The sequence below is a fragment of the Scyliorhinus torazame genome, chromosome 30 (assembly GCF_047496885.1).
Source record: "Scyliorhinus torazame isolate Kashiwa2021f chromosome 30, sScyTor2.1, whole genome shotgun sequence".
Taxonomy (NCBI): domain Eukaryota; kingdom Metazoa; phylum Chordata; class Chondrichthyes; order Carcharhiniformes; family Scyliorhinidae; genus Scyliorhinus; species Scyliorhinus torazame.
The window spans coordinates 11,709,961-11,734,408 of NC_092736.1; the positions used below are offsets into that span (position 1 = coordinate 11,709,961).

General features: G+C 50.4%; 1 protein-coding gene across 3 annotated transcripts in view; it reads right to left on the reverse strand.

Annotated features, from left to right (window-relative positions):
- Window positions 1-24,448, reverse strand: part of duox (dual oxidase) — a 100,093-nt gene that overhangs the window by 53,615 nt on the left and 22,030 nt on the right. For all 3 annotated transcript variants that reach the window (XM_072492818.1, XM_072492817.1, XM_072492820.1), the window contains exons 12-20: window positions 23,813-23,985; window positions 22,752-22,924; window positions 20,269-20,387; window positions 16,148-16,285; window positions 13,979-14,098; window positions 12,880-13,073; window positions 4,807-4,992; window positions 3,654-3,879; window positions 1,441-1,534 (exon numbers count right to left, since the gene is read on the reverse strand). In XM_072492818.1, coding sequence (XP_072348919.1) covers window positions 1,441-1,534; window positions 3,654-3,879; window positions 4,807-4,992; window positions 12,880-13,073; window positions 13,979-14,098; window positions 16,148-16,285; window positions 20,269-20,387; window positions 22,752-22,924; window positions 23,813-23,985 — 1,423 coding nt within the window. The remainder of the gene's footprint in view (window positions 1-1,440; window positions 1,535-3,653; window positions 3,880-4,806; window positions 4,993-12,879; window positions 13,074-13,978; window positions 14,099-16,147; window positions 16,286-20,268; window positions 20,388-22,751; window positions 22,925-23,812; window positions 23,986-24,448) is intronic.

Here is a 24,448-nt window from a genome sequence, read left to right on the forward strand (position 1 = left end):
CAATCCATGCCCTTGCCTCCAACCTCCCGTCCCTTCCCTGCCACCCCGTGACACCCCCAACCCTCACCTTTGGCCTAGTCTGAGGTCCCTTGCTGATCCCGGGCCTCTGCTAGGTGGATTGGCACACATCAGCGACCGATCCCACTGTCATTGGCGTCATGAAAAGCTGGCGGCCCCTGATTGGCCGGCAGTCCTTGGTTGGCGGGGCTTCCACCGCCGGGGACTTCAATCATGGGAAGCCCCGATGGTGGGCTACTTAAGTGCCTGGAATTCCGCTGTGCCTGCTCTCATGGAACTGTGGAATTCCGACCATTGGCCTGACAAAATCCCTCATAATCATGAGGGAAAATTTTGGAAGAGGCATTCCTGAAAGTGTAGTGAAAATGTATCTGGCAGGTGAAATAAAAATCCCAATTCGCATTGCTCACCACGAGATGTGCCATTTCCGGGCCTTTATTCATTTTGGTATTCCTTATCTGAACTTTGCTGTCTTAATTCTTGCACTTTCGTAATTCTCTACTTGACGTGCGGGTTATTTATGATCGCAATTTGTTGCTGTCAATTTTCGTTATAATAATCATCTTCTGCCCCAAATGACTCTTGCCCTGAACCTCAGAACTGCAGGTCGCATCCTGCTACAACCCACCGGCTTTTAACAGTCAAACGTGGTATCACCCAACATGACTTGCCAATTCACTCCAACTTTTCCCAAGGATGTATCCTGAACTTTCGGCCTTCGGGATTTCCTAAACTCACGGGTCATTCTGCTTTTAATGCTGGAATTCTCTCAAGGAATATCCACAGGCGAACGAGAGGCGTTTAAAGGGAAAAGGCTCCTCCCGTTGGCCTTCGCTCATCGGAAAATACAACCCTAAAGAAGCAGGAGTAAAAATATATAGGAGGAAGGCAACCAGAAAGTTAAATGAAGAGGAAGCCGAATGAAGCTTTGGCTGCCATTTTATCTGGATGCAAAGGAACCCTACATTTGTAAGCCTTGACGTTCCCTAATGAACGGCTCAGTGGTTAGCACTGCTGCCTCACAACGGCAAGGTCCCAGGTTCAATTCCAGCCTCGGGTGACTGTGTGGAGTTTGCACGTCCTCCCCGTGTCTACGTGGGTTTCCTCCGGGTGCTCTGGTTTCCTCCCACGGTCCGAAGATGTGCAGGTTAGGTGGATTGGCCGTGATAAATTGCCCCTTTGTATCCAAAAAGGTTAGCTGGGGTTACTGGGTTACGGGGATAGGGTGGGGGGAGTGGGCCTAGGTAGGTTGCTCTTTCCAAGGTTCAGTGCAGATTCAATGGGCTGAATGGCCTCCTACTGCACTATAGGGATTCTATGAACCTTAAAAATGATATTTAGTCATCGTTTGTGTGAGTTTTAGAATACTCTACAGTACCAAGCTGAAATGATCTTCAGCCTGTCTGAATAATGGCCACTTACTTCAACAATATAGAGAACTCCCCTTTTGACAGGAAGCCATTTCCATCTACATCGTACATCTGGAACATGAGCTTTGACTTCTCTTCAGGCGACCCTGCGTACAACATAATTGACATTATTACAAAACATTAGTAAAGAACAACAGCATCTTTAATATAGTTATGGGAGCCGGTTTAGCTCAGTTGGGTGGACAGCTGGTTCGTGATGCGGAGCAAGGTCAACAACGCGGGTTCAATCCCCGTACCTGGCTGAGGTTTTTCATGAAGGCCCCGGCTTCTCAACCTTGCCCCTCATCTTGAGGCGCGGTAATCCTCAGGTTAAATCACCACCAGTCAGCTCTCCCCCCTCAAAGGGGAAAGCAGCCTATCGTCACTTTACATGTACTTTTATTTTATGGGCAGGATTTTCCGGACACGCCTGCCCCAAGACCTGAGATTCCGCCTGAGGTAAACAGGTCTCTAAATGGTCCGTCAATTTATCCACCCCACTTGCAAGGATTTCCATGGAAAATTTACCCATGTGGGTTTGTACCACATGGAGAAGTAAACTTCCACTTCAGTTGAGAGTCAAATTTTCAATCATTTTCCCTTTGAACGTAATAGTACATCCAATAATAATAATAATCTTTGTTGTCACAAGTAGGCTTACATTGCAATGAGGTTACTGTGAAAAGCCCCTAGTCACCACACTCCGGCGCCTGTTCGGGTACACAGAGGGAGAATTCAGAATGTCCAATTCACCTAACAAGCACGTCGTCCTGTAACTGTGGGAGGAAACCGGAGTGCCCGGAGGAAACCCACACAGACATGGGGTGAACGTGCAGACAGTGACCCACCGGGAATCGAACCTGGGGCCCTGAAGCTGTGAAGCCACAGTGCTAACCACTATGCTACCATGCCGCTCCGGGTGGTTCGTATTTCTATTGACGAACATAGAGGATAAATGACAGCAGAATCTTTCTTCAATGAAATGAAATGTTTTCAAACTGAGGGACATTTAGGGCAGAGGGCAGAATTTTACAACTATGTGGCGGGTGGGGGTGCCTAACATGTGGCAAACCATTCAAAAGTCCATTGACCCCGGCGGGACCGGAAATCCCGACAGAAGGGGCCGTATAATTCTGCCTTACGTGTTTACATGTCCTGCTTGAAAACTGGAGGGAACTTAAGCCATTGACAGAATATAATATATTGGGCGCCATGTTCCCGAAGAACTTACCCTACTCATATTCAGTCAATATCAGACAACCTAGTCATGCCTTGGTAGCCCTGCAATAGAATGCAAGAACTTAAGATAGCTTGGAACAAGAACAAGACCATTTCGCCCATCAAGTCCAGCTCTGGGTGCCACATTTTTAGGAAAGATGTGAAGGTATCGGAGATAGACCAGAAAAGATGCACCAGATGGTTCCAGGGGTGAATTGGAGAAGTTGTACCTGTCCTTGGAGAAGAGGAGATTTGATGGAGGTATTCAAAATGATGAGGTGTCTGTGCAGAGTCAATGGGGAGGAACCATCCCCATTGTTGGATCACTAAGCAGAGGTCACAGATTTAAGGGGTTTGGAAAAATAAGCAATGGCACCACGAGGAAGAACCTTTTCACACAGCGAGTGGTTAGGACCAGGGATGTACTGCCTGGGAATGTGGTGGGGGCAGGAACAATCGAGGCTTCCAAGAGGGAATTGGATTGTTATCTGGAAAGGAAGCATGTGCAGGTTTGCGGGGCAAGGCGAGGGAGTGGCACTGGGTGCATTGCCCATTCAGAGGGGCAACGTAGACACTGATGGGTTGAATGGCCTCCTTCTGTGCTTCAGTAATTCTCTGATTCTGAAATGCACACCTTGCAAAGTCCTCATTGATGGACAACACCCAACCCAAGATTCGGTACTCCCATTCCAACTTCACGTGAATCAAACTGATTCATACCTAGAACCCTCAATCACCTTTGCGAACAAGTATCTAACTAATTCTTAATTCAACTGACCCTGAATTAACTAATTTATCTGGCAATCTGTTCTACATTTGATGCATTGCATAGCGTGGTAAAACAGTAATTATTCAGAAATCTGTGCAAATTCATTAATTCAGCAATTTTGGAATATAATGTAATGCATATTTATCTGGAAGCAGTTTGTTAAAAAAATTGACAATTTCATTGAGGTAACCCTCCACGGGAAGCAATAAATTAAAAACAAAGTGAGATTTCCCATTCACCTTTCATGAATATGACTAAAATATCAAGGAACTCTCGGAAGGACAAGTAACCATTTCCATCTTTGTCCGCCAGTGAAAACATCTGCTCCACAAACATGGAATCATATTTCAATCCCAGCGCATCGGCAAACTCCGCACGGGTCAGCTCGCAGTTCAGAGATTCCCTCATCTTCCTTGAGATTTCCGTGTTGAAATCCCCAGCATCGGATTTGTCAATTTCCAGAACCTGGCAGTAGATTCACATTTTTTTTAGATTAAAACGGTCTTGCATTTATACAGCGCCCTTCATGAGCTCGGTACATCGCAAAGTTCTTTACGGTCAACAGAGCACTTCTCAAATTGTAGGCGCTACTGTAGCGCAGGATGTGCGGTGACCAATCTCTGCACCGCACGCATTTCGGAAAGGAATGTGAACGTGCCTTTGGCAGAGGACAAAGGAGGTTCGCCAGAATGGATCTTGGGACTTCAGCTGTGAGGATAGGCTGGAGAAGCCGGCAAGGTCTCCTCGGAGCAGAGAGGAGCTGAGAGGAGAGGGTTACCGGGTAGAGTGGGGGACATGTGCCGAGACGGTCGGTGCAGACTCGATGGGCCAAATGGCCTCCTTCTGCACTGTCGAGATTCTATGGTTCTGTGGTAGAGGAGTTTAAAATCCTGAAGGGTTTCGTCAGAGTAAAGAAAGAGAAATTTTTACCTCTGACCGAAGGGTTGATAGCCAGAATACACCAATAGTAACTTTCAAAAGGAAATTGGAGTAATATCTGAAGGGAAAAATTGTACACTGAGGGAGAATTCAGAATGTCCAATTCATCTAACCAGCACGTCTTTTCAGGATAGGAAACTGGAGCATCCGGAGGAAACCCACGCAAACACGGGGAGAACGTGCAGACTCCGCACAGACACTGAAGCCGGGAATCGAACCGGGGACCCTGGAGCTGTGACGCTACAGTGCTAACCACTGAGCTACCGTGTCACCATTCACTCACACATTCACTCACACATTAGCACGTGCTGTCTGGTCCCACGGTCAACAATGGAGATTTGGGTTTGGGGGCTAGAGGGCTGGAGCCTAAGCTGACTACGGAATGAATGTGTCTTCCGAACGGAAGGAACCTAAAATAATCAGGCACCATATATTCTGCAATTTCCTTTGTACCTGAGCAAACACTCGTCGGAAAAACGTATCCAATATCTTGCTCCGTTGCTGCTTAGTAACTGCTTCTTTTAAGATTGCTTTCTGGTTCATTTCCATCAGGCGCAGGTGTATCCCATTGCCCTCCAGGTGTATTCTCAGCTGATCGACAAAATCGTGGCAATCCTTTTCTGTATCAAAGAACAATACCTAACCGAAGACAAAAAAAAATACAAGACAACAATTGACAACATGGACACTGACGGCCTTGTTTCATTGACGAAAGAGAAAATGCTGGAAAATCTCAGCAAGTCTGGCAGCATCTGTAGGGAGAGAAAAGAGCTGCTGACGTTTCGAGTCCGACGACTCTTTGTCAAAGCTGGCAATGCTTTGACAAAGAGCCACCGGACTCGAAACGTCAGCAGCTCTTTTCTCTTTCGTTTCAGATTCCAGCATCCGCGGTAATTTGCTTTTAGCCTTGTTTCATTGGTCTGTGCTGAGATGGATTACCATAAATGCATGAAATGTTGGATGCATACCTCCATAATTATAATGGAGAGGGAAGACTTTAGTCATAAGATCCAACCATCATGAGCGTTGAGTAAGAATTTATATCTGGGTACGTCGAATGTGAAAGCAAGGAAATTATATTATGAATATTCTCGACTTTGTTTAGCCATTGTCTGAAGGGTTTGCGGTTCTGGGTTCCAGTTGTAGGTACACTTGAGCCAGTGAAGATTGCTGCGCACAATATTTTTTAATTCTTTCACGGGGTGTGGGCAAGGCCAAAGTTTGATGCTGATCCCTAATTGCCCTTGAGGAGGTTGTGGTGGGCCACCTTCATGAATGGTTGCATAAGACATGGAAGCAGAAGTAGGCCGTTCGGCCCATCGAGTTTGCTCTCTCATTCAATGAGATCATGACTGATCTGATGTGATAATCCTCGGCTTTAGTATCCCGCCTTATTCCAATAACCCTGGTTTCCCTTACTGATTAAAGTTGCAGTCCATCTAGTGTAGGTACACCCACTGTGCTGTTAGGGAGGGAGTACCAGGATTTTGATCCAGCAACAGTGAAGGAACAGCGCTATGTTTCCAAGTCAAAGTGATGTGTGACTTGGGGGAGAACTTGCAAGTGGTGGTTTCCCCATGTAACTTCCACCCTTGTCCTTCCAAATGGTAGAGGTACGGGTTTGGACGGAGCCTTGGCAGGTTACTGGGGTGCATCTTGTAGATGGTGCACACGGTTGCCATTGCTCATCAGAGATGTAGTGAATGATTAAGTTAGCGGATGGAGACTTCCGGGTGCGGCTATGCAGAGCTAGGTCACATGTTCGGTAGTTCCCGCTTGGAACGAACCTTTGGGCTCTTTACAGGGCCCCCACGGCATTTGTTCGACATTTCCCGGTGTGGGAAGAAGACTGCAACATTCCCCGACAGTGTCCCCCAGGAATGGTATGTCTCTTGGTTACCAGACCCGGCAGAAACAGTAAAAGATTTGGCTGGAACTGCAGGTTAAACAAAGCCTCTTCCAGCATGTAGGCGGGGGAAGGGCAAGCTTAAAGGCTGCAAGTTGACTTGAGGGCCTTTATTAAAGGTGAATTCTAGCAGCAGAGGGAACAACTGTGAAAAGATCCACCAAGGCCATTGAAGAAGCGGGAACGAGGTTTCCGGTGGCGGCCATGGAGGAGTAGGTCGCGCATTCGGCAGCTCCCGTCTGGAACGGACTCTCAGACCTTTTTCAGGAGTTTCCACAGACTTTTTGGGGCAGATTGATGAAGCGAACACTGCCAAAAGGATTCCCTCTCGAAACTTCCGGTTGCGGCTATGCGGAGCTAAGTCGCACATTCGGCGGCTCCCGCAAAAACGGACCTTTGGACTCTTTTCAGGGCCCCCAAGGGCACTTTTTCGACATTTCCCGGTGTGGGAAGGTGTTAATAATAGCTCCCCGTCAGTGTATGGCTTTAACTAGGAGCGGGGTGACAAAAAAGGTGGTGGTGGACCTGAAGAAGGGTGGGAAGAAGGACAAAATGGCAGCGGGCGGAGACCAGGCAGCATGGAGGCAGTGGGCGGAGAAGCAACAGGAGGGTATTCAGCGCTGCCTCAGAGAGATTAAAACGGACCTGCTGGAGCCGATGAAGGCTTCTATCGACAAGCTGCTGGAGACACAGACGGCCCAGGGGGTGGCGATCCGCGAGGCTCGACAAAAGATCTCTGACAATGAGGACGAGATCTTAGGCCTGGCGGTAAAGGTGGAGGCGCACGAGGCGCTCCACAAGAAATGGCAGGAGCGGTTCGAGGAGATGGAGAATCGGTCGAGGCGGAAGAATCTGCGGATTCTGGGCCTCCCGGAGGGGCTGGAGGGGCCGGACGTGGGGGCCTATGTGGTCACCATGTTAAACTCGCTGATGGGAGCGGGGTCCTTCCAGGGGCCCCTGGAGCTGGAAGGGGCCCATAGAGTCTTGGCGAGGAGGCCCAAGGCTAACGAGCCTCCGCGGGCGGTGCTGGTGCGGTTCCATCGGTTCGTCGATCAGGAGTGTGTGCTCAGGTGGGCCAAGAAGGAGAGGAGCAGCAGGTGGGAGAACGCGGAGGTTCGGATATACCAGGACTGGAGTGCGAATGTGGCGAAGAGGAGGGCCGGGTACAATCGAGCGAAGGCAGTGCTGCACAGGAAGGGGGTGAAGTTTGGCATGTTGCAGCCGGCGCGACTGTGGGTTACCTACAAGGACCGGCACCATTATTTTGAGTCTCCGGAGGAGGCGTGGGCCTTTGTTCAGGCCGAGAAGCTGGACACAGACTGAGGGTCGGGATGGGCGATTGGGGACTGCGGTGGATATGTTATGCCTATTTTTGTTTCGGGGGGTGGGGGGGCCTTTGCATTGTTTTGGGGTTTTTTTCCTCTGTGTTTTTCTCTTTCGGGTTGGGGAGGGTGGATGGGCGGGTTGGGCACTGTAGCTGGAGAGCGCGGGCTTTTTTCCCGCGCTGAAGACTGGGGGGGGCGGGGCCGGGGTGGGGAAGCGAGGACTGTTTCCTGCGCTTAGAACGGAGGGGGATAGGGGGAGAGCCTGTGGATGGGGAGCAGGAGAGCCTGTGGATGGGGAGCGGGAGAGGAGGGTGTGCCACACAATGGGAGGAGTCGAAGGGGAGGCGGGAGTGGCCAGGGTCAGCAGGAGTCAGCTGACTTGCGGAAGTGCAATGGGGGGAGTAAACTAGCTAGGATGGGTCCTAGCCCGGGGGGGGGGGGGGGGGAGATCGAGTTGCTGCTGCTAAGGTCAAGGAGGAGCTGGAGCGAGTGGGGGGGGGGCTTGAGACGGGGGTATGCCGCTGTGGGGAACGGGCCGGGTGTGGGGTGCGGGCGCGTGGCTGGCCGAGGAGGGGGTCATGGCTAGTCGGTGGGGGAGAGGGGCGGGTAGCCCCCTGATCCGGCTGATAACCTGGAATGTAAGGGGACTGAATGGGCCGGTTAAGCGGGCCCGCGTGTTCGCGCACCTGAAGGGGCTCAAGGCGGATGTGGTTATGCTCCAGGAGACACACCTCAATGTGGCAGACCAGGTAAGACTGAGGAAAGGGTGGGTAGGTCAGGTGTTTCACTCGGGGCGAGATGCCAAAAATCGAGGGGTGGCGATCTTGATGGGAAAGAAGGTGTCATTCGAGGCGTCGAGCATTGTGACAGATAATGGCGGTAGGTACATAATGGTAAGTGGTAAGTTGCAGGGAGAGAGGGTGGTACTGGTCAATGTGTATGCTCCGAACTGGGACGATGCGGGTTTTATGCGGCGTATGTTGGGTCGGATCCCAGACTTGGAAGTGGGGGGCCTGATAATGGGGGGAGACTTTAACACGGTGCTGGATCCGGCACTGGATCGCTCCAGGTCTAGGACGGGTAGGAAGCCGGCGGTGGCTAGAGTGTTGAGGGGATTTATGGACCAAATGGGAGGGGTGGACCCTTGGAGATTTGCAAGGCCGGGGGCTAGGGAATTTTTATTCTTCTCAAATCGACTTTTTAATTTTGAGTAGGGCGCTGATAGCGAGAGTAGAGGATACCGAGTATTCGGCAATAGCCATTTCAGACCACGCCCCGCATTGGGTGGACTTGGAGATGGGGGAGGAGAGGGACCAGCGCCCGCTGTGGCGCTTGGAGGTGGGGCTGTTGACGGACGAGGAGGTGAGCGAGCGGGTCCGAGGAAGTATAGAGAGGTACTTGGAGACCAACGACAATGGGGAGGTCCGAGTGGGGATGGTATGGGAGGCACTGAAGGTGGTGGTGAGGGGAGAGCTGATCTCCAATAGGGCCCACAAGGAGCGGAGGGAGCGGGGGGAGAGGGAGAGGCTGGTGGGGGAGATGGTGAGGGTAGACAGGAGGTATGCGGAAGAGCTTGAGGAAGGATTGTTGAGGAAGAGGCGCAGCCTCCAGGCCGAATTCGACCTGGTGACCACCAGGAAGGCGGAGGTGCAGTGGAGGAAGGCCCAGGGGGCGGTCTACGAGTATGGGGAAAAGGCAAGCTGGTTGCTGGCGCATCAGCTTCAAAAGCGGGATGCAGTTAGGGAGATCGGGGGAGTTAAGGACAGGGGAGGGAGCGTGGTGCAGAGTGGGTTTGGCATCAATGGGGTCTTCAGGGACTTCTGCGAGGAATTGTACCGATCCGAGCCCCCACGGGAGAAGGGAGGGATGGTCCATTTCCTGGACCAATTGAGGTTTCCAAAGGTGGAAGAGCGACTGGTGGCGGGACTGGGGGCCCCGATTGGGCTGGGGGAGCTGATTAAAGGGATAGGAAGCATGCAGGCTGGGAAGGCACCGGGGCCGGACGGTTTCCCGGTCGAGTTCTATAAAAAATATATGGACCTGTTGTTCCCGCTGTTAGTTAGGACCATTAATGAGGCAAGGGAGGGCTTTACCCCCGACGATGTCCCGAGCACTGATCTCCTTGATCCTGAAGCGGGACAAGGATCCCTTGCAATGTGGGTCTTACAGACCGATTTCCTTGCTAAATGTAGATGCCAAGGTGCTGGCGAAGGTCTTAGCCACGAGGATTGAGGATTGTGTGCCGCAGATCATCCATGAAGACCAGACGGGGATTGTGAAGGGGAAACAGTTGAACGCGAATGTGCGGAGGCTTTTGAACGTTATCATGATGCCGGCGAGGGAGGAGGAGGTGGAGATAGTGGTGGCGATGGACACTGAGAAAGCCTTCGATAGGGTAGAGTGCGGGTACCTGTGGGAGGTGCTGAAGAGGTTCGGGTTTGGGGAGGGGTTTGTCAGGTGGGTTAGGCTGTTGTATGAGGTCCCGATGGCAAGTGTGGCCACAAATAGGAGGAGGTCCGAGTACTTTCGGTTGCACCGAGGGACGAGACAGGGGTGTCCCCTGTCCCCCCTGCTCTTCGCACTGGCAATTGAACCCCTGGCTATGGCACTGAGAGAGTCGAGGAACTGGAGGGGGTTGGTGCGGGGTGGGGAGGAGCATAGGGTGTCGCTTTATGCGGACGACCTGCTGCTGTATGTGGCGGACCCGGTGGGAGGAATGCCAGAGGTAATGAGGATCCTTAGGGAATTCGGGGACTTTTCGGGGTACAAGCTCAATATGGGGAAGAGCGAGCTGTTCGTAGTTCAGCTAGGGGACCAGGAGAGGGGGATTGGCGAGATCCCACTGAAAAGGGCGGAGAGGAACTTCAGATATTTGGGGGTCCAGGTGGCCAGGAGCTGGGGGGCCCTGCATAGGCTTAACTTTACAAGGCTGGTGGAGCAAATGGAGGAGGAGTTCAAGAGGTGGGACGCGTTGCCGCTGTCCTTGGCGGGTAGGGTGCAGTCAATCAAAATGACGGTGCTCCCAAGGTTTTTGTTCCTGTTCCAGTGCCTCACGTGTTTATCCCGAAGGCTTTTGTGTGGGCGCGAGGGACTCCGAGGGTGAGAAGGGTGTTCCTGGAGCGGAGTAGAGATAGGGGGGGGCTGGCGCTGCCCACATCTGTGGGTACTACTGGGCCGCCAATTCGACGATGGTGCGCAATTGGGTGATGGAGGGGGAGGGGGCTGCATGGAAGATGCTGGAGACGGCGTCCTGTGTGGGTACGAATCTGGGGCGCTGGCAACGGCGCCGCTGCCGCTCCCTCCAAGGAGGTATACCATGAGCCCGGTGGTGGTGGCAGCCCTCAAAATCTGGGGGCAGTGGAGGCGGCATAGGGGGGAAGTTGGGGCCTCGACGTGGACCCCATTGCGGGGGAACCACCGGTTCACCCCAGGAAGAACAGGTGGTAGAGTTTTCGGGGTGGCACAGGGCAGGGATACAAAAGTTGGGGGACCTGTTTGTGGACAGGAAGTTCGCGAGCTTCGGTGAGCTGGAGAAGTACGGGCTCCCCCCGGGGAACACCTTCAGGTACTTACAGGTAAGGGCATTTGCCAGGCGGCAGGTGGTGGAATTCCGGCGGCTACTGCCACACACAGTACAGGACAGGGTGCTCTCAGAGGGGTGGGTGGGAGTGGGGAAGATCTCGGAAACTTACCTGGTGATGCAGGAGGAGGAGGAGACCTCCGTGGTGGAGTTGAAAGGTAAGTGGGAGGAGGAGGTGGGAGAGGAGATCGAAGAGGGGACATGGGCAGATGCCCTAGGGAGGGTGAATTCTTCCTCTTCGTGCGCGAGGCTCAGCCTCATACAGTTTAAGGTGCTGCCCAGGGCACACATGACCAGGACAAGGATGAGCCGGTTCTTTGGGGGTGAGGACAGGTTTGTTAGGTGCTCAGGGAGCCCAGCAAATCACACCCATATGTTCTGGGCATGCCCAGCGCTGGAGGAATTTTGGAAGGGCGTAACAAGGACAGTGTCGAGGGTGGTAGGATCCAGGGTCAGACCGGGCTGGGGGCTCACAATATTTGGGGTGGCAGAGGAGCCAGGGCTGCAGGAGGCGAAAGAGGCCGGAATTCAGGCCTTTGCGTCCCTGGTAGCCCGGCGAAGGATTCTCCTTCAGTGGAAAGATACGAGGCCCCCAAGCGTGGAATCCTGGATCAGCGATATGGCGGGGTTTATTAAATTGGAGAGGGTGAAATTCACCTTGAGTGGGTCGGTACAAGGGTTCTTTAGGCGGTGGCAACCGTTCTTAGACTTTCTGGCAGAACGGTAGACATTGGTCAATGGCAGCAGCAGCTTGCGGGGGGGGTTTACTTTATTTTTGTTTATGTTATTTTCACTGGAGGGTCTGAGGGGGTGTATAAACCTGTTGTGTTAAGTCATAATTTATTATTTATATATGGGGGGAGGGGTTTGGGGGGTTGCTTTTTTAGATTGTGTTTCGTACTTAACCCTGTTGGGTTCTTTTTTCTTTCTCATTTTTTTATTGATATTTTATGAAAACCTTTCATTAAAAATTTTTTTTTAAAAGTTGATGGAGGGAGCACCAATCAAGCAGACTGCTTCGCCCTGGATGATGTTGAGCTTCTTGAGTGTTGTTGGAGCTGCGCTCACCCAGGCGAGTGGAGAGTATCCCTCACACTGCTGACTTGTGCCTTGCAGATGGTGGACAGGCTTTGGGGAGTCGGGAGGTGAGTTACTCATCACAGAAATCCCAGCCTCTGACCCGCTCCTGAAGCCACAGTAATTCTCTGGCTGGTCCAGGACAGTTTCTGCTCAACGGTGACCTCCACGATGTTGGTAGTGGGGGTCTTCAGTGATGGTAATGCCATTGAAAGTGCAGGGGAGATGGTTAGATTCACTCCTGTTGGAGATGGTCATCGACTGGCACTTGTGTGAATATTGCTTGGCATGTTTTGAGCTGGTATCAGAAACTAGATGGTCATAAATTAATCGGATAAGCAATTCAGGAGGCACCTTTGTAACGAAGAGAATGGTGAGAATGTGCAACTTGGTACGACATTGAGCAGTTGGAGTGAATATGATAAATGCCTTTAAAAGGAAGCCAGATACAGACATGCGGGAGAGAAGAATAGAAGGATGTGTTGATAGGGTAAAATGAATAAAGTTGGTAAAAGGCAATAGTGGAGTATAAAATCTGTCATGTACCAGATGGAATGAATGGCCTCTTCCTGTGTTAGATGTTCCATGTAAATAAATAATTGGGTAATAGATGTTAAATTGCAGCAACCCGAGCTTACCAGGTCATACTCCTTGGGAACCTTAAGCAACAAGACCCTGTGATCATTGCTTGATTTGATCAGATCCATGTCCTTAGTGAGGTTAATGATGCGGATGGGAGACCGTTTGCTATCCAGGACTTGGATGCATGTTTTGGCATCGAGGCAAAGATCCACTGGTCTGAGTGGATCATTAGGTCCTTGCCATTCAGAGGCTGGGGATAGAAATGGAATACAGGATAAATGTCTGCTAGATCATTTCAGAACATAACTTTACTCGAAAAAGGTGACAGCACATCGAAAACAGTTTGTGGACCACGCTTAGGCTCCATTTCATTCCAAGAGGCGACCAGTTTTGTTTTGTGTTCAATTTATATCTAAATCGGCAGAATTAAAGCCACAAAACCATTGAGTTGCCACCGACCCTCTGAAGAACACTCTACCCAGGTCCACTCCCTCTACCCACCCCTCCCTATCCCCGTAACCTAACCTGCCCATCCCTGGACACTGAGGGCCAATCCACCTAACCTGCACATCTTTGGACTGTGGAGGAAACCGGAGCATCCGGAGGAAACCCACACGACAAGGGGAGAACGTGCAAACTCCGCGCAGGCAGTCACCCGAGGTCGGAATCGAACCCGGGTCCCTGGCGCTGTGAGGCAGCCGTGCTAACCACTGTGCCACCGTGCCTCCGAATGTGTTGTTTTCCCATTGAAACCAGCTGCTCCATTAGCTTGGAATACAACGGAACTTACTTCCCACTATCCCAGGGAGACAAGTTGAGGAATAATGCAAATATTCGTCATCAGTCTCCAGTTTCCAAATTGAATCTAAAGACACATGACCGTGTTTTACACACTGCCCCCTAATTCATATCTCCTTTTTGAAGGGTTTGTGTCGGGAAGTGTAGTAACAGGCGCAATGGCCCAAAGGGAGCCGTTGCAATTATTTCAATGCCCGCTCCATTTTTGTTTTGCCCGTCAGGGATTTGAGCATTTTCGAGGTTTGCTTTGCTTTCCAGTGGGTTCACAGGGCCAGCCGAACCGCCATTGATTTCGCCTAACTTCAATTGGGCAAGGAGATCGTGTAGGTAAAAGGATCCAGTGAGCGTAATTATTACCTTTCATTCCTGTTCCCAGCTCAGTCTTCCTTGTTATGGACTCCCGCCTGTTTCTTCTTTGTAGTTTCTTAAACTGTGTCTTATTGTAAAAAGCTACAGCATAGGCAGGAATGAGGCAGACTGGGGGAAAACAAAGGGATTTTCATATCTTCATCAAAATCAGCCAGATCTTCTAAACAGTATTATCCACAATTCTTTTGCACTGCTCAAGAACTCAAAGTGAACGACTGTTAATAGGTCACGACAGTTTAACTACGAAAAGGAGAAAGAGGATTTGAATTTATACAGCGCCTTATTCATCCTGTGGACATCCTGTCCCGCAGCCAATGATCTGCTTTTGAAGTGAAGTTGGAATTTCGGCAAACGCGACAGCTGCTCAGTGCACAGCAAGATCCCACACACAGCGCCGCCCTAATTGTCTGAGGCATTGGCACAAGCGTGCGTTTTGGAAGGAGGAAATGAGAAGAGTCCATGTTCCACCAACTGAGGAAGTGTGGCTCTGTTCAAGGTCCCACCTTCCTAACCGGGAAGCAACCTCTCTGCAAAAGATCATTCAGAGAGGAGAAGGAAACTCTCCTGGGTGTTACTGGCCAACATTCCTCCCTCAACCTTTCTCTCGGAATAGCCTTTCACAGGGAGAATAGCTCCCAGTTTAATGTCTCATCCAACAGTGCGACACTTCCTCAGATGACAAACAATACAGCCGAGTTCTGCCTTCCTAAATGTATCTCTTCACACTTGCGCGAATGCACGTGCTTTGTTTTTCTGCATCACTATGTAAGAACGTGCATGTGGCAGTAGATAATTAGTATTGTCAGCAGGCACGTGATGGTTTACCTTTGCATTTTAGTTGTTTTGGGTAACTCCATCCTGTTTAGTTTAAATAGGCAATAGAGTCTCTCTGTTCGCAATGTTCAAAGATGCTAAGCAAGCTGAGAGGGGTGAGGAGAGCTATGCATCACTGGTGCCATGACAGGAAGATCCATTTCTACATCATTCATTCGTACTGCTTTGTTCATTGACAAACAAGATTGCCCGTGCTAGTACAGGGAGCCCTTTGAACATCTCCAGGCAAAGATCAACAAACCTAAATCTCCGAACGTCCGTCATTTACAAACATTAAGAGCTGAGCCATCCAGTGTTAAAAGCAAACGTCGTACTTAACGCAAACTTTTTCCTTTGATGACGACCCCACTGGAGAGACGCTTGTTACATGGGATCATTGATAGACGGCGACTCAATAAACCAAACTCTGTTTTTAATTACATTTAATTCTGGGAGTTCACCAGTACTGGGTCCCAGGACGCCCTTGGCTACTTGTCGATAAGGCCAGGGCTCCCAATCGACAAGAGACAACAGCAAAATGTGGGATTTGAGTTAGATGTAGGCCAGAATGTGGGCGAGTGGCAGTTGTAAAACAGCTGGGTCTTCACAACAATCTATTTTTATATTGCAGGGGGCGACAAAAGGTCATCGATATTCCAATGCCCATGTGGGATTTGATCCCACAATCTCCGAAGACCCATTGCGTCAGTAATAATAATAATCTTTAGTGTCACAAGTAGTCTTACATTAACACTGCAGGGAAGTTATTGTGAAAATCCCCTCGTCGCCACATTCCGGCGCCTGTTCGGGTACACGGAAGGAGAATTCAGAATGTCCAGATTACCTTTCGGGATTCTCAAAATGCTCTTTAATGCTGTCAGGACTTTTGTGTTTCTTGGCAGAATTAACAAAATTAATTAATTTTGAGCTGTTAATTATTACGCGGGCAGAGTATTCAGCGAGGAGCTGTTCCCATTGGCGTAAGGATTTGGAACCAGAGAACGTTGATTCAAGGTGATTGGCTAAAACAAAACCAAAGCAACTTGAGGAAAAAAACTTTTTTTACGCAGCGGGTGGACAGGGCCAGGAATACACGGCCTGAGAGCGTGGTGGGGGCAGATTCAATCGTGGCTTTCAAAAGGGGTTTGGAGAAGCGCTGAAAGGTTATGGGGGAAGGGGCGAGGGAATCGCTAAATTGCTCTTGCAGAGAGCTGGCGTGGGCTTGACAGAAGGACAGAGGCCGCCTGCTGCGCTGGGACCACTCTACAATTCTACCATCAGTCAATCTCAGAATGAGAAAAGAGTCAAACATGCTTTCTGAAGAGTCGACCCATTGTCACCTACTTAGTGGTAAACAGCAGAGGAGAACGATGATGATCCCAAAACCAGCACTACTTCCCTCAAAGTACTTTAAATTGATCGCACTGGTGCAAGGTTCCAAGTCGGCGATGGTCACCTGCTTAGGCTGGGGACAGGGATCACCTATCACAGAGCGACAAACACGCAACAACATTAATATCACGGATAGGGCAGAAAGTTCCAAATCGCACATTAAAGAGCAGAGAAATGTTGGACAGTGTTGCACAGTCACTAGGATTTCAAAATCACAGTGGTATTTTGTATACCCTCCCCCTGTTCCTTTACCCACCCCACCCACCAATTAAAATGAAAAAGACTGACATTTCTACAATGTCTTTCACAACCTTCGGACAATCCAAAATTCTTTACATGCAATGAACTGCTTTTTGAACTGAGATCATTGTTGACCTGTCAGGAAGGCCACCGCCAATTTGCACACAGCAATCTCCTCCAAACAGCAATGAGATAAAAGATGCTTTTTTTCTAATGGTATTAATTGAGGAATAAATATTGGCCAAGACAGCAGGGGGATCTCCCCTGCCTTTCTTTGAAGTAGTGCATAGGGCGGGGGGGGGGGCTGGATTCTCCAGTCCGTCGAGGCACCCATGCCCCAGTTGGACCTCTACCCACTGCCTCTGAAGTCTTCGTGCATCCCCTTCCAGTGAACAATGTGGCGCCGGCACGGTAGCACAGTGGTTAGCACAGTTGCTTCCCAGCACCAGGGTCCCAGGTTCGATTCCCGGCTTGGGTCACCGTCTGTGTGGAGTCTACACGTTCTCCCCGTGTGTGCGTGGGTTTCCTCCGGGTGCTCCGGTTTCCTCCCACAGTCCAAGGATGTGCAGTTTGGGTGAATTGGCGACGTTAAATTGCCCATAGTGTCCAAAGAAAGGTCAGGTGGGGTTACGGGGATAGGGTGGAGGGGTGGAGATAGGTTGGAGGTGTGGGCTTAGATAGGGTGCTCTTTACAAGGGCCGGTGCAGACTCAATGGGCCGAATGGCCTCCTTCTGCACTCTAAATTCTATGATTCAATGACCCCCTTGTTTGGGAGCTTTTCATGAGGCCTTGTCGGGCTCCAGCTTCTCTCCCCTCGGCCTTTCCTCTGCCTTTCATTGCTTGTCTTTTTCATCCACCTCTTTGCCCTTCTGCCTGCCATCTGGAGGCCTCGCCCTTTCCTCCCTATCCGCAGAGCCCTCCTTCCACATTGCCTCCGCCCCTTGTTTTCGAAGGGTCTGCTGATGCCCCCCCCCAACAACCTCACCTCGCACTCCACCTCTGGTCGCATTTCGGACCTTTGGTGTGGTGACTGTCTGAGTCCCACAGCACAGTGCTGTCCAGATAGACACTGGTGTGTGGCACCGGGGGAGCAAGGAGTCCCTTGCACTTCCCAACCCCAGGCATAGTACTGATCCGACCCGGATGGAGGGTCCTTGGGTCCAGCATAGGAACATACGAACTAGAAACAGGATTGGGAAATTCAGCTCCTCAAGCTCACTCCGCTACTCAATGTGATCATGGCCGATCTCCTCTCAGCCTCAACTCCACCGTCCCGCCCGTTCTCCATAACCCTTCAACCCATTACCAATTAAAAACCTGTCTATGTCTTCCTTAAATTTACTCACTGTCCCGGCATCCACCACACTCTGGGGCAGTGAATTCCACCGAGTTATGACCCTTTGGGAGAAGTAATTTTTCCTCATCTGTGTTTTAAATCTGCCACCCCTTGTCATAAAACTATGACCTCTCGTTTTAGTTTGTGACACCACAGGAAACGTCCCCTCTATGTCTACTTTGTCAATACCTTTTATCATCTTATATACCTCAATTAGATCTCCTCTCATTCTTCTGAACTCGAGACAGTATAGACCTAAACTGTTCAATCTCTCTTCATACCACAAACCCCTCATCTCTGGAATCAATCTAGAGAACCTCCTCTGAACTGCCTCCAATGCCACTACATCTTTCCTCAAATAAGGGGACCCAAACAGTGCACAGTGCACCAAGTGTGGTGTCTCCAATGCCTTGTACAGTTGCAGCAACACTTCCCTACTTCCATACTCAAGTCCCTTAGCTATAAATGCCAAAATTCAATTTGCCTTCCTTATTACCTGCTGCACCTGCATACCAACTTTGAGAAAGGGTCATCTGGACTCGAAACGTTCGCTCTTTTCTCACCCTACAGATGCTGCCAGACCTGCTGAGATTTTCCAGCATTTGCTCTTTGGTACCTGCATACTAGTTTTCTTTTTGTAATAAATTTAGAGTACCCAATTATTTTAAGGGCAATTTAGCGTGTGCAATCCACCTAACCTGCACATCTTTTTGGGTTGTGGGGGTGAGGCCCACATAGACATGTGGAGACTATGTAAACTCCACACAGCCAGTGACCCGGAGCCGGGATCGAACCCGGGTCCTTGGCGTCGTGAGGCGGCAGTGCTAACCACTGTGACACTGTGACACCCTGCATACTAGTTTTCTGAGATTCAGGCACAAGGACACCCAGGTCCCTCTGCACCCAAGCACTCTGACGTTTCTCTCCATTCAGAAAATAAGCAGCTGCCTTTGTATTTTTCTGACCAAAATGGATAACCTCACACTTATACACATTAAACTCCAGCTGCCAAATTTCTACCCACTCACCTAACCTATCAATATCAATTTGTAAATGTCTTACTTCCTCAGTGCAACTTACTATCACACCTATTTTAGTAAGAACTCTTACGACACCAGGTTAAAGTCCAACAGGTTTATTTGGTATCATTATGGAGCTATTCTCCAAAAGCTAGTGATTCCAAATAAACCCGTTGGACTTTAACCTGGTGTTGTAGGACTTCTTACTGCACCTATTTTAGTATCATCTGCAAATTTGGCTATTGTAACTTCTATCCCTACATTCAAGTACAGTGATGTCCATGAAGACCAGGGGCGAAATTCTCCCGAACCGGCGCGATGTCCGCCGACTGGCGCCCAAAGCGGCGCCAATCAGACGGGCATCGCGCCACCCCAAAGGTGCGGAATGCTCCGCATCGTTGGGGGCCGAGCCCCAACATTGAGGGGCTAGGCCGACTCCGGAGGAATTTCCGCCCCGCCAGCTGGCGGAAACGGCCTTTGTTGTCCCGCCAGCTGGCGCGGAAATGACATCCCCGGGCGGCGCATGCGCGGGAGCGTCAGCGGCCGCTGACAGTTTCCCACGCATGCGCAGTGGAGGGAGTCTCTTCCGCCTCCGCCATGATGGAGACCTTGGCGGAGGCGGAAGGGAAAGAGTGCCCCCACGGCACAGGCCCGCCCGCGGATCGGTGGGCCCCGATCGCGGGCCAGGCCACCGTGGGGGCCCCCCCCCCGGGGCCAGATCGCCCCGCGCCCACCCCCAGGACCCCGGAGCCCGCCCACGCCGCCTTGTCCCGCCGTTCAAAAGGTGGTTTAATCCACCCGGGCCGGAGAATCAAGCGGGGGGGTGGCCGCCAACCGGCGCGGCGCGATTCCCTCCCCCGCCGAATCTCCGGTGCCGGAGACCTTGGCAATCGGCGGGGGCGGGATTCACGCCAGCCCCCGGCGATTCTCCGACCCGGCGGGGGGTCGGAGAATGACGCCCCAGATCAGCATGGAGGTGGAGGCCTGAATTGGTCTGTCCTGGCAGAGCAGTGAGCAGTGCATCAGGAGCAGCGTAGCTCTGTGGCAGAAACGCTTCACTGCACTTGCTCTGAATGTTCTTGCACACTGAGGACCTTTGTGTGCACGGCACTCATTAACAATCGGGTTTTAGACCGAACTAATTGGCCGCTGACGTGACGCAAAATTGGAAGGACAGACAGGACACCAACGAGCAGTTGGTTTAATGAGCATTCATGAGATGTAAATGGCGTTAACACCACCAGCCGGCGGGAAGACTGACCCACCGTTACACGCCGTTGAGTTTTATGCCGCCGTGAATTTATGCCGCCAGGTTTCCGACTTTTTGGCTCCCGCTAGATTCTCCACTCGCGCCCGCCACCCAAACGGCCGTGGGCAGATTGGGAGAATTACGTCCAATAAATCCCACGGTGCAGTTGTAAACAAAGTCACAATCATTCCCGCCCCACTTTTCTTCAATCGCGGCAAGGCAACTCACCAGCTTTCCAGACGAACACGTCCTTCTGAATTTCGCTTTGCGACGTGTTGAGGGCTTTCCCCAGCACATCGAAGAACGTGATTTTTCGAATGTTAGCGATTTCCTCGGTTGTGAACAATCTAAATCAGGAACGAAAGCAGCAAAAAAAAGGATTGCCAGTGGTTTCATCATCACCATTTCTTAAACTAACCTGAAAATGTCCCACAACAACACACATTAAAATCTGTTCGATGGTTAATTGTTATCGGTGGTACGGTACGGTGGCACAATGGTTTTGTTCCAGGACCTGTACTCCAGGAGTCTGAATTAACGACCCTGGGATATCAGTTCAAATCCCACCACTGCAGTTGTGTGAATTCAAATTCAGCTAAATAAATGAAACTGGAATTTAAAAAAATGTTATTAATGATGACCTTGTAACTAAGTCCCGAAAGACGTGCCTGTTGGGTGAATTAGACATTCTGAATTCTCCCTCTGTGTACCCGAACAGGCGCCAGAATGTGGCGACTAGGGGGCTTTCACAATAACTTCATCGCAGTGTTAATGTAAGCCTACTTGTGACAATAATAAAGATTATTATTATTACTGAATTGTTTCAAAAGCCCATTTGGTTCAGTCATGCCCTTGCGGGACGAGAATCTGCCATCCTTACTAAGTCTGGTATCTCTTTAATAATAATAATGATCTTTATTAGTGTGTGCGTGGGTTTCCTCCGGGTGCTCCAGTTTCCTCCAAAGTCCAAAGACGTGCAGGTTAGGTGGATTGGTCAGGATAAAATTGCCCCTTCGTGTCCAATAGTTGGATGGGGTTACAGAGTTACGGGGATTGGGCCTTGTGCGGGGTTCCTTTTCAGAGGGTTGGTGTAGACTCGATGGGCCGAATGGCCTCCTTCATCATTGTAGGGATTCTATGCTACCTTTAAGGAATCGCTGGCAATGCCTTATTAAACTGAGCGGCTTGGCCAGGCCATTTCAGAGGACAGTTTAAGAGTCAACCACATTGCTGTGGGTCTGGAGTCACATGTAGGCCAGACCAGGTAAGGACTGCAGATTTCCTTCCCTAAAGGGAACCAGGTGGGTTCTTACAAGAATGATCATCATCGGACCTTTAAAATCAGTCCGGCATCGCGCCGCCCCAAAGGTGCGGAATCCTCCGCATCTTGAGCGGCCGAGCCCTAACCTTGAGGGCTAGGCCCGTGCCGGACTGACTTCCGCCCTGCCAGCTGGCGGGAAAGGCCTTTGGTGCCCCGCCAGCTGTCGCGGAAATGACATTGCCGGGCAGCGCATGCGCGGGAGCATCAGCGGCCGCTCACGGCATCCCCGCGCATGCGCAGTGGAGGGAGTCTCTTCCGCCTCCGCCGGTGCCGGAGAATTCGGCAACCGGCGGGGGCGGGATTCACGCCAGCCCCCGGTGATTCTCCGACCCGGTGGGGGGGTCGGAGAATCTTGCCCCAGAGGTGAAAAGGGTTGGCACTGCTGCCTCATAGTGCCAGTGATCTAAATTCAATTCCGGCCTTGGGTGACTGCCTGTGTGGAGTTTGCACTTTCTCCCCGTGTCTGCGTGGGTTTTCTCTGGGTGCTCCGGTTTCCTCCCAAAGCCCAAAGGTTTGGTGGATTGACCATGATAAATTGCCCCTTAGTGTCCAGAGATGTGCAGGTTAGGTGAGGTACGGGGTTAGGCCAGGGGAGTGGGCCTAGGTAGGGTGCTCTTTCAGAGGGTCAGTGCATACTCGATGGGCCGAATGGCCTCCTTCTGCACTGTAGAGAGTCTATGATTTGAAACATATTCCGCCAATTAGTGTCACGTCCCGCATTCAATAGTAGAGCAGCTAATGGAAGTAAATATCGTGCGTGGTGTACAATGGGAGACCAATGTAATTCAGCCATATGTTCAGTTCCACCAGCAGATCATCCAACGTACGCCAGGACCATAATCAAAGACCCCGTGGGAACACACGGCCGTGGCTTTGGAATGAACGGTGCTGGAGAAGATCAGTCTGGTTTGGGTTAAACAGAACAAAACTGCTCACGAGTCAACTGCGCTCAGTCGAGTTCAAGTATCGAGGTGCAGATAACCAAAGCTCCCTTTGTCTGTCAACTGGACCTTTTCCAGATCCTCCAATCTTGTCTCCCTCAAGTGGCCATTACAACATCTGTCAAGTTGCCAAAAAGCATTTTAAAATGTTCAGTCTGATCCTTAATGCACTTTCAATGGCCACTGTGCAAAGATATCTATCTAACCTCCTCTCTCTGTTTGCCTTTCCTGATCTATAAACAATTGGCTGTCTGCTTCGCAGCTTTCAGAGCACAAACCCAGGTCTCACCCTTGATTTTTGAAGACCAACACACAAGGGAAACAGACGCTTTTAAATCGCTGGGATTATTTCTCCTGCGTAACATTAACATTGCCGAACAAAGTTTCTGGCTATTCGCTCTCTCTTACGGCTGGTAAACGAAATGCTGATGTCTGTTGAGAACCCTTACCCATTCTGCAGATTTTCAAACCAATATCTGTCTCCATCTCGTATGCGTTGGAACTGTTCAATCATAATTTCAGTGAAGAGATCCCCCAGTGAACCGTTGCTCTCCAGCAGTCCGCCAGGCCACAGCTCAAGCTCAGAAATGTCACCGTATTGCTCAGCTAACTTATCGAGGAGCTGTGAGGCAAGGTAAAGCAAAATTGTTCAAATCACCAGCAACCCCAAGCATTTCAGCAATCTGGCCAGCAAAACCGTTAACAGTGAAAATGTCGCCGAGCATGAATTCCATTTGCTTAATGATTTCTTAAACTACACCCACTGCAGTGTTGATACTAACACTGCACACAGCAACCTGCATTTAGATAGTGCCTTTATCCCGGCCCCGGGTCACTTCCGCGTGGAGTTTGCACATTCTCCCCGGGTCTGCGTGGGTCTCACCCCCACAAAAGAACCCAGAAAAGGATGTGCAGGGCAGGTGAATTGGCCACGCTAAATTGTCCCTTAATTGGAAAAAGAGAATTGGGTACTCTAAATTTAATTTAAAGGATAGTACCTTTAACATGGTAAGGCATCCCAAAATGCTTCACCGGAGTATTAGCGCACAAAATCTGACACAAGCCAGGTAAGGAGCTATTAGGACAGGCGACCAAAACAAAAGGGGTTGAGCAGAATTGCATGGCTAACGGATGTGCTGAAAACTGAGCATTTAACTTTATTTCCCTCTCAGGGTGGCACGATGGCGCAGTGGTTAGCACAGCTGCCTCACAGCACCGAGGCCCCAGGTTCGATCCCGGCTCTGGGTCACTGTCTGTGTGGAGTTTGCACATTCTCCCCGTGTCCCAACCCCACAACCTAAAGATGTACAGGTTAGCTGGATTGGGCCAGGCTAAATTGCCCCTTAATTGGAGAAAAATAATTGGGTACTCTGAATTTATTTTTAAAAACTTTATTTCTCACTCAACAGATGCTCTTTCAGCTGAAGGGAATTGCCAGCATTTCACCTTTTCGTTTGAGGATTCCAGGTCCCTTTATAAAACTCTACGTTTAGCAATGAGAATTACTAACCTCTTGTTTCTCCCTCTTGAGGCTGAGCTTAATTTCATTCCAGCTGCGAATCGGTGGAAGCTGAAAGGCTCGCCTTGCGGTATTAAATGTTGGAAGACCATTATCTCGGCCGCGATGAATGGTGAGCGCCATCAGGTCAGATCGAGAGAACTTCAGTGGCCCGTACATGTAATCTGAAGGTAGGGTGCACGATTTGTGAATAAAACAGTGTTTCTGTGAATGACTTCACCTTGTATCTTTGAGCGTGTTTATCTGCGCTCAGCACATGAGGAATGGGAAATGGAGGCCTTCCCATCTTGGGCCCTTGTTATCATAATGAGTGACTCTCCTTCATCTCAGTGGGCCACAAGATTGAAATCGGGGCGTGTTCACTAACCGTGACCCCGTGGATAAGTTTCAATACATTTAATACACGCCAAATATTTCATAACGGGTTACCGAAAATACTTAATCATTTATATATTAATAATAATACTCATCTTCATTAGTGTCACAAGTAGGCTTACATTAACACTGCAATGAAGTTACTGTGAAAATCCCCTAGTCGCCACATTCCGGCGCCTGTTCGGGTACACAGAGGGAGAATTCAGAATGTCTATATTCACCTAACAGCACGTCTTTCGGGACTTGTGGGAG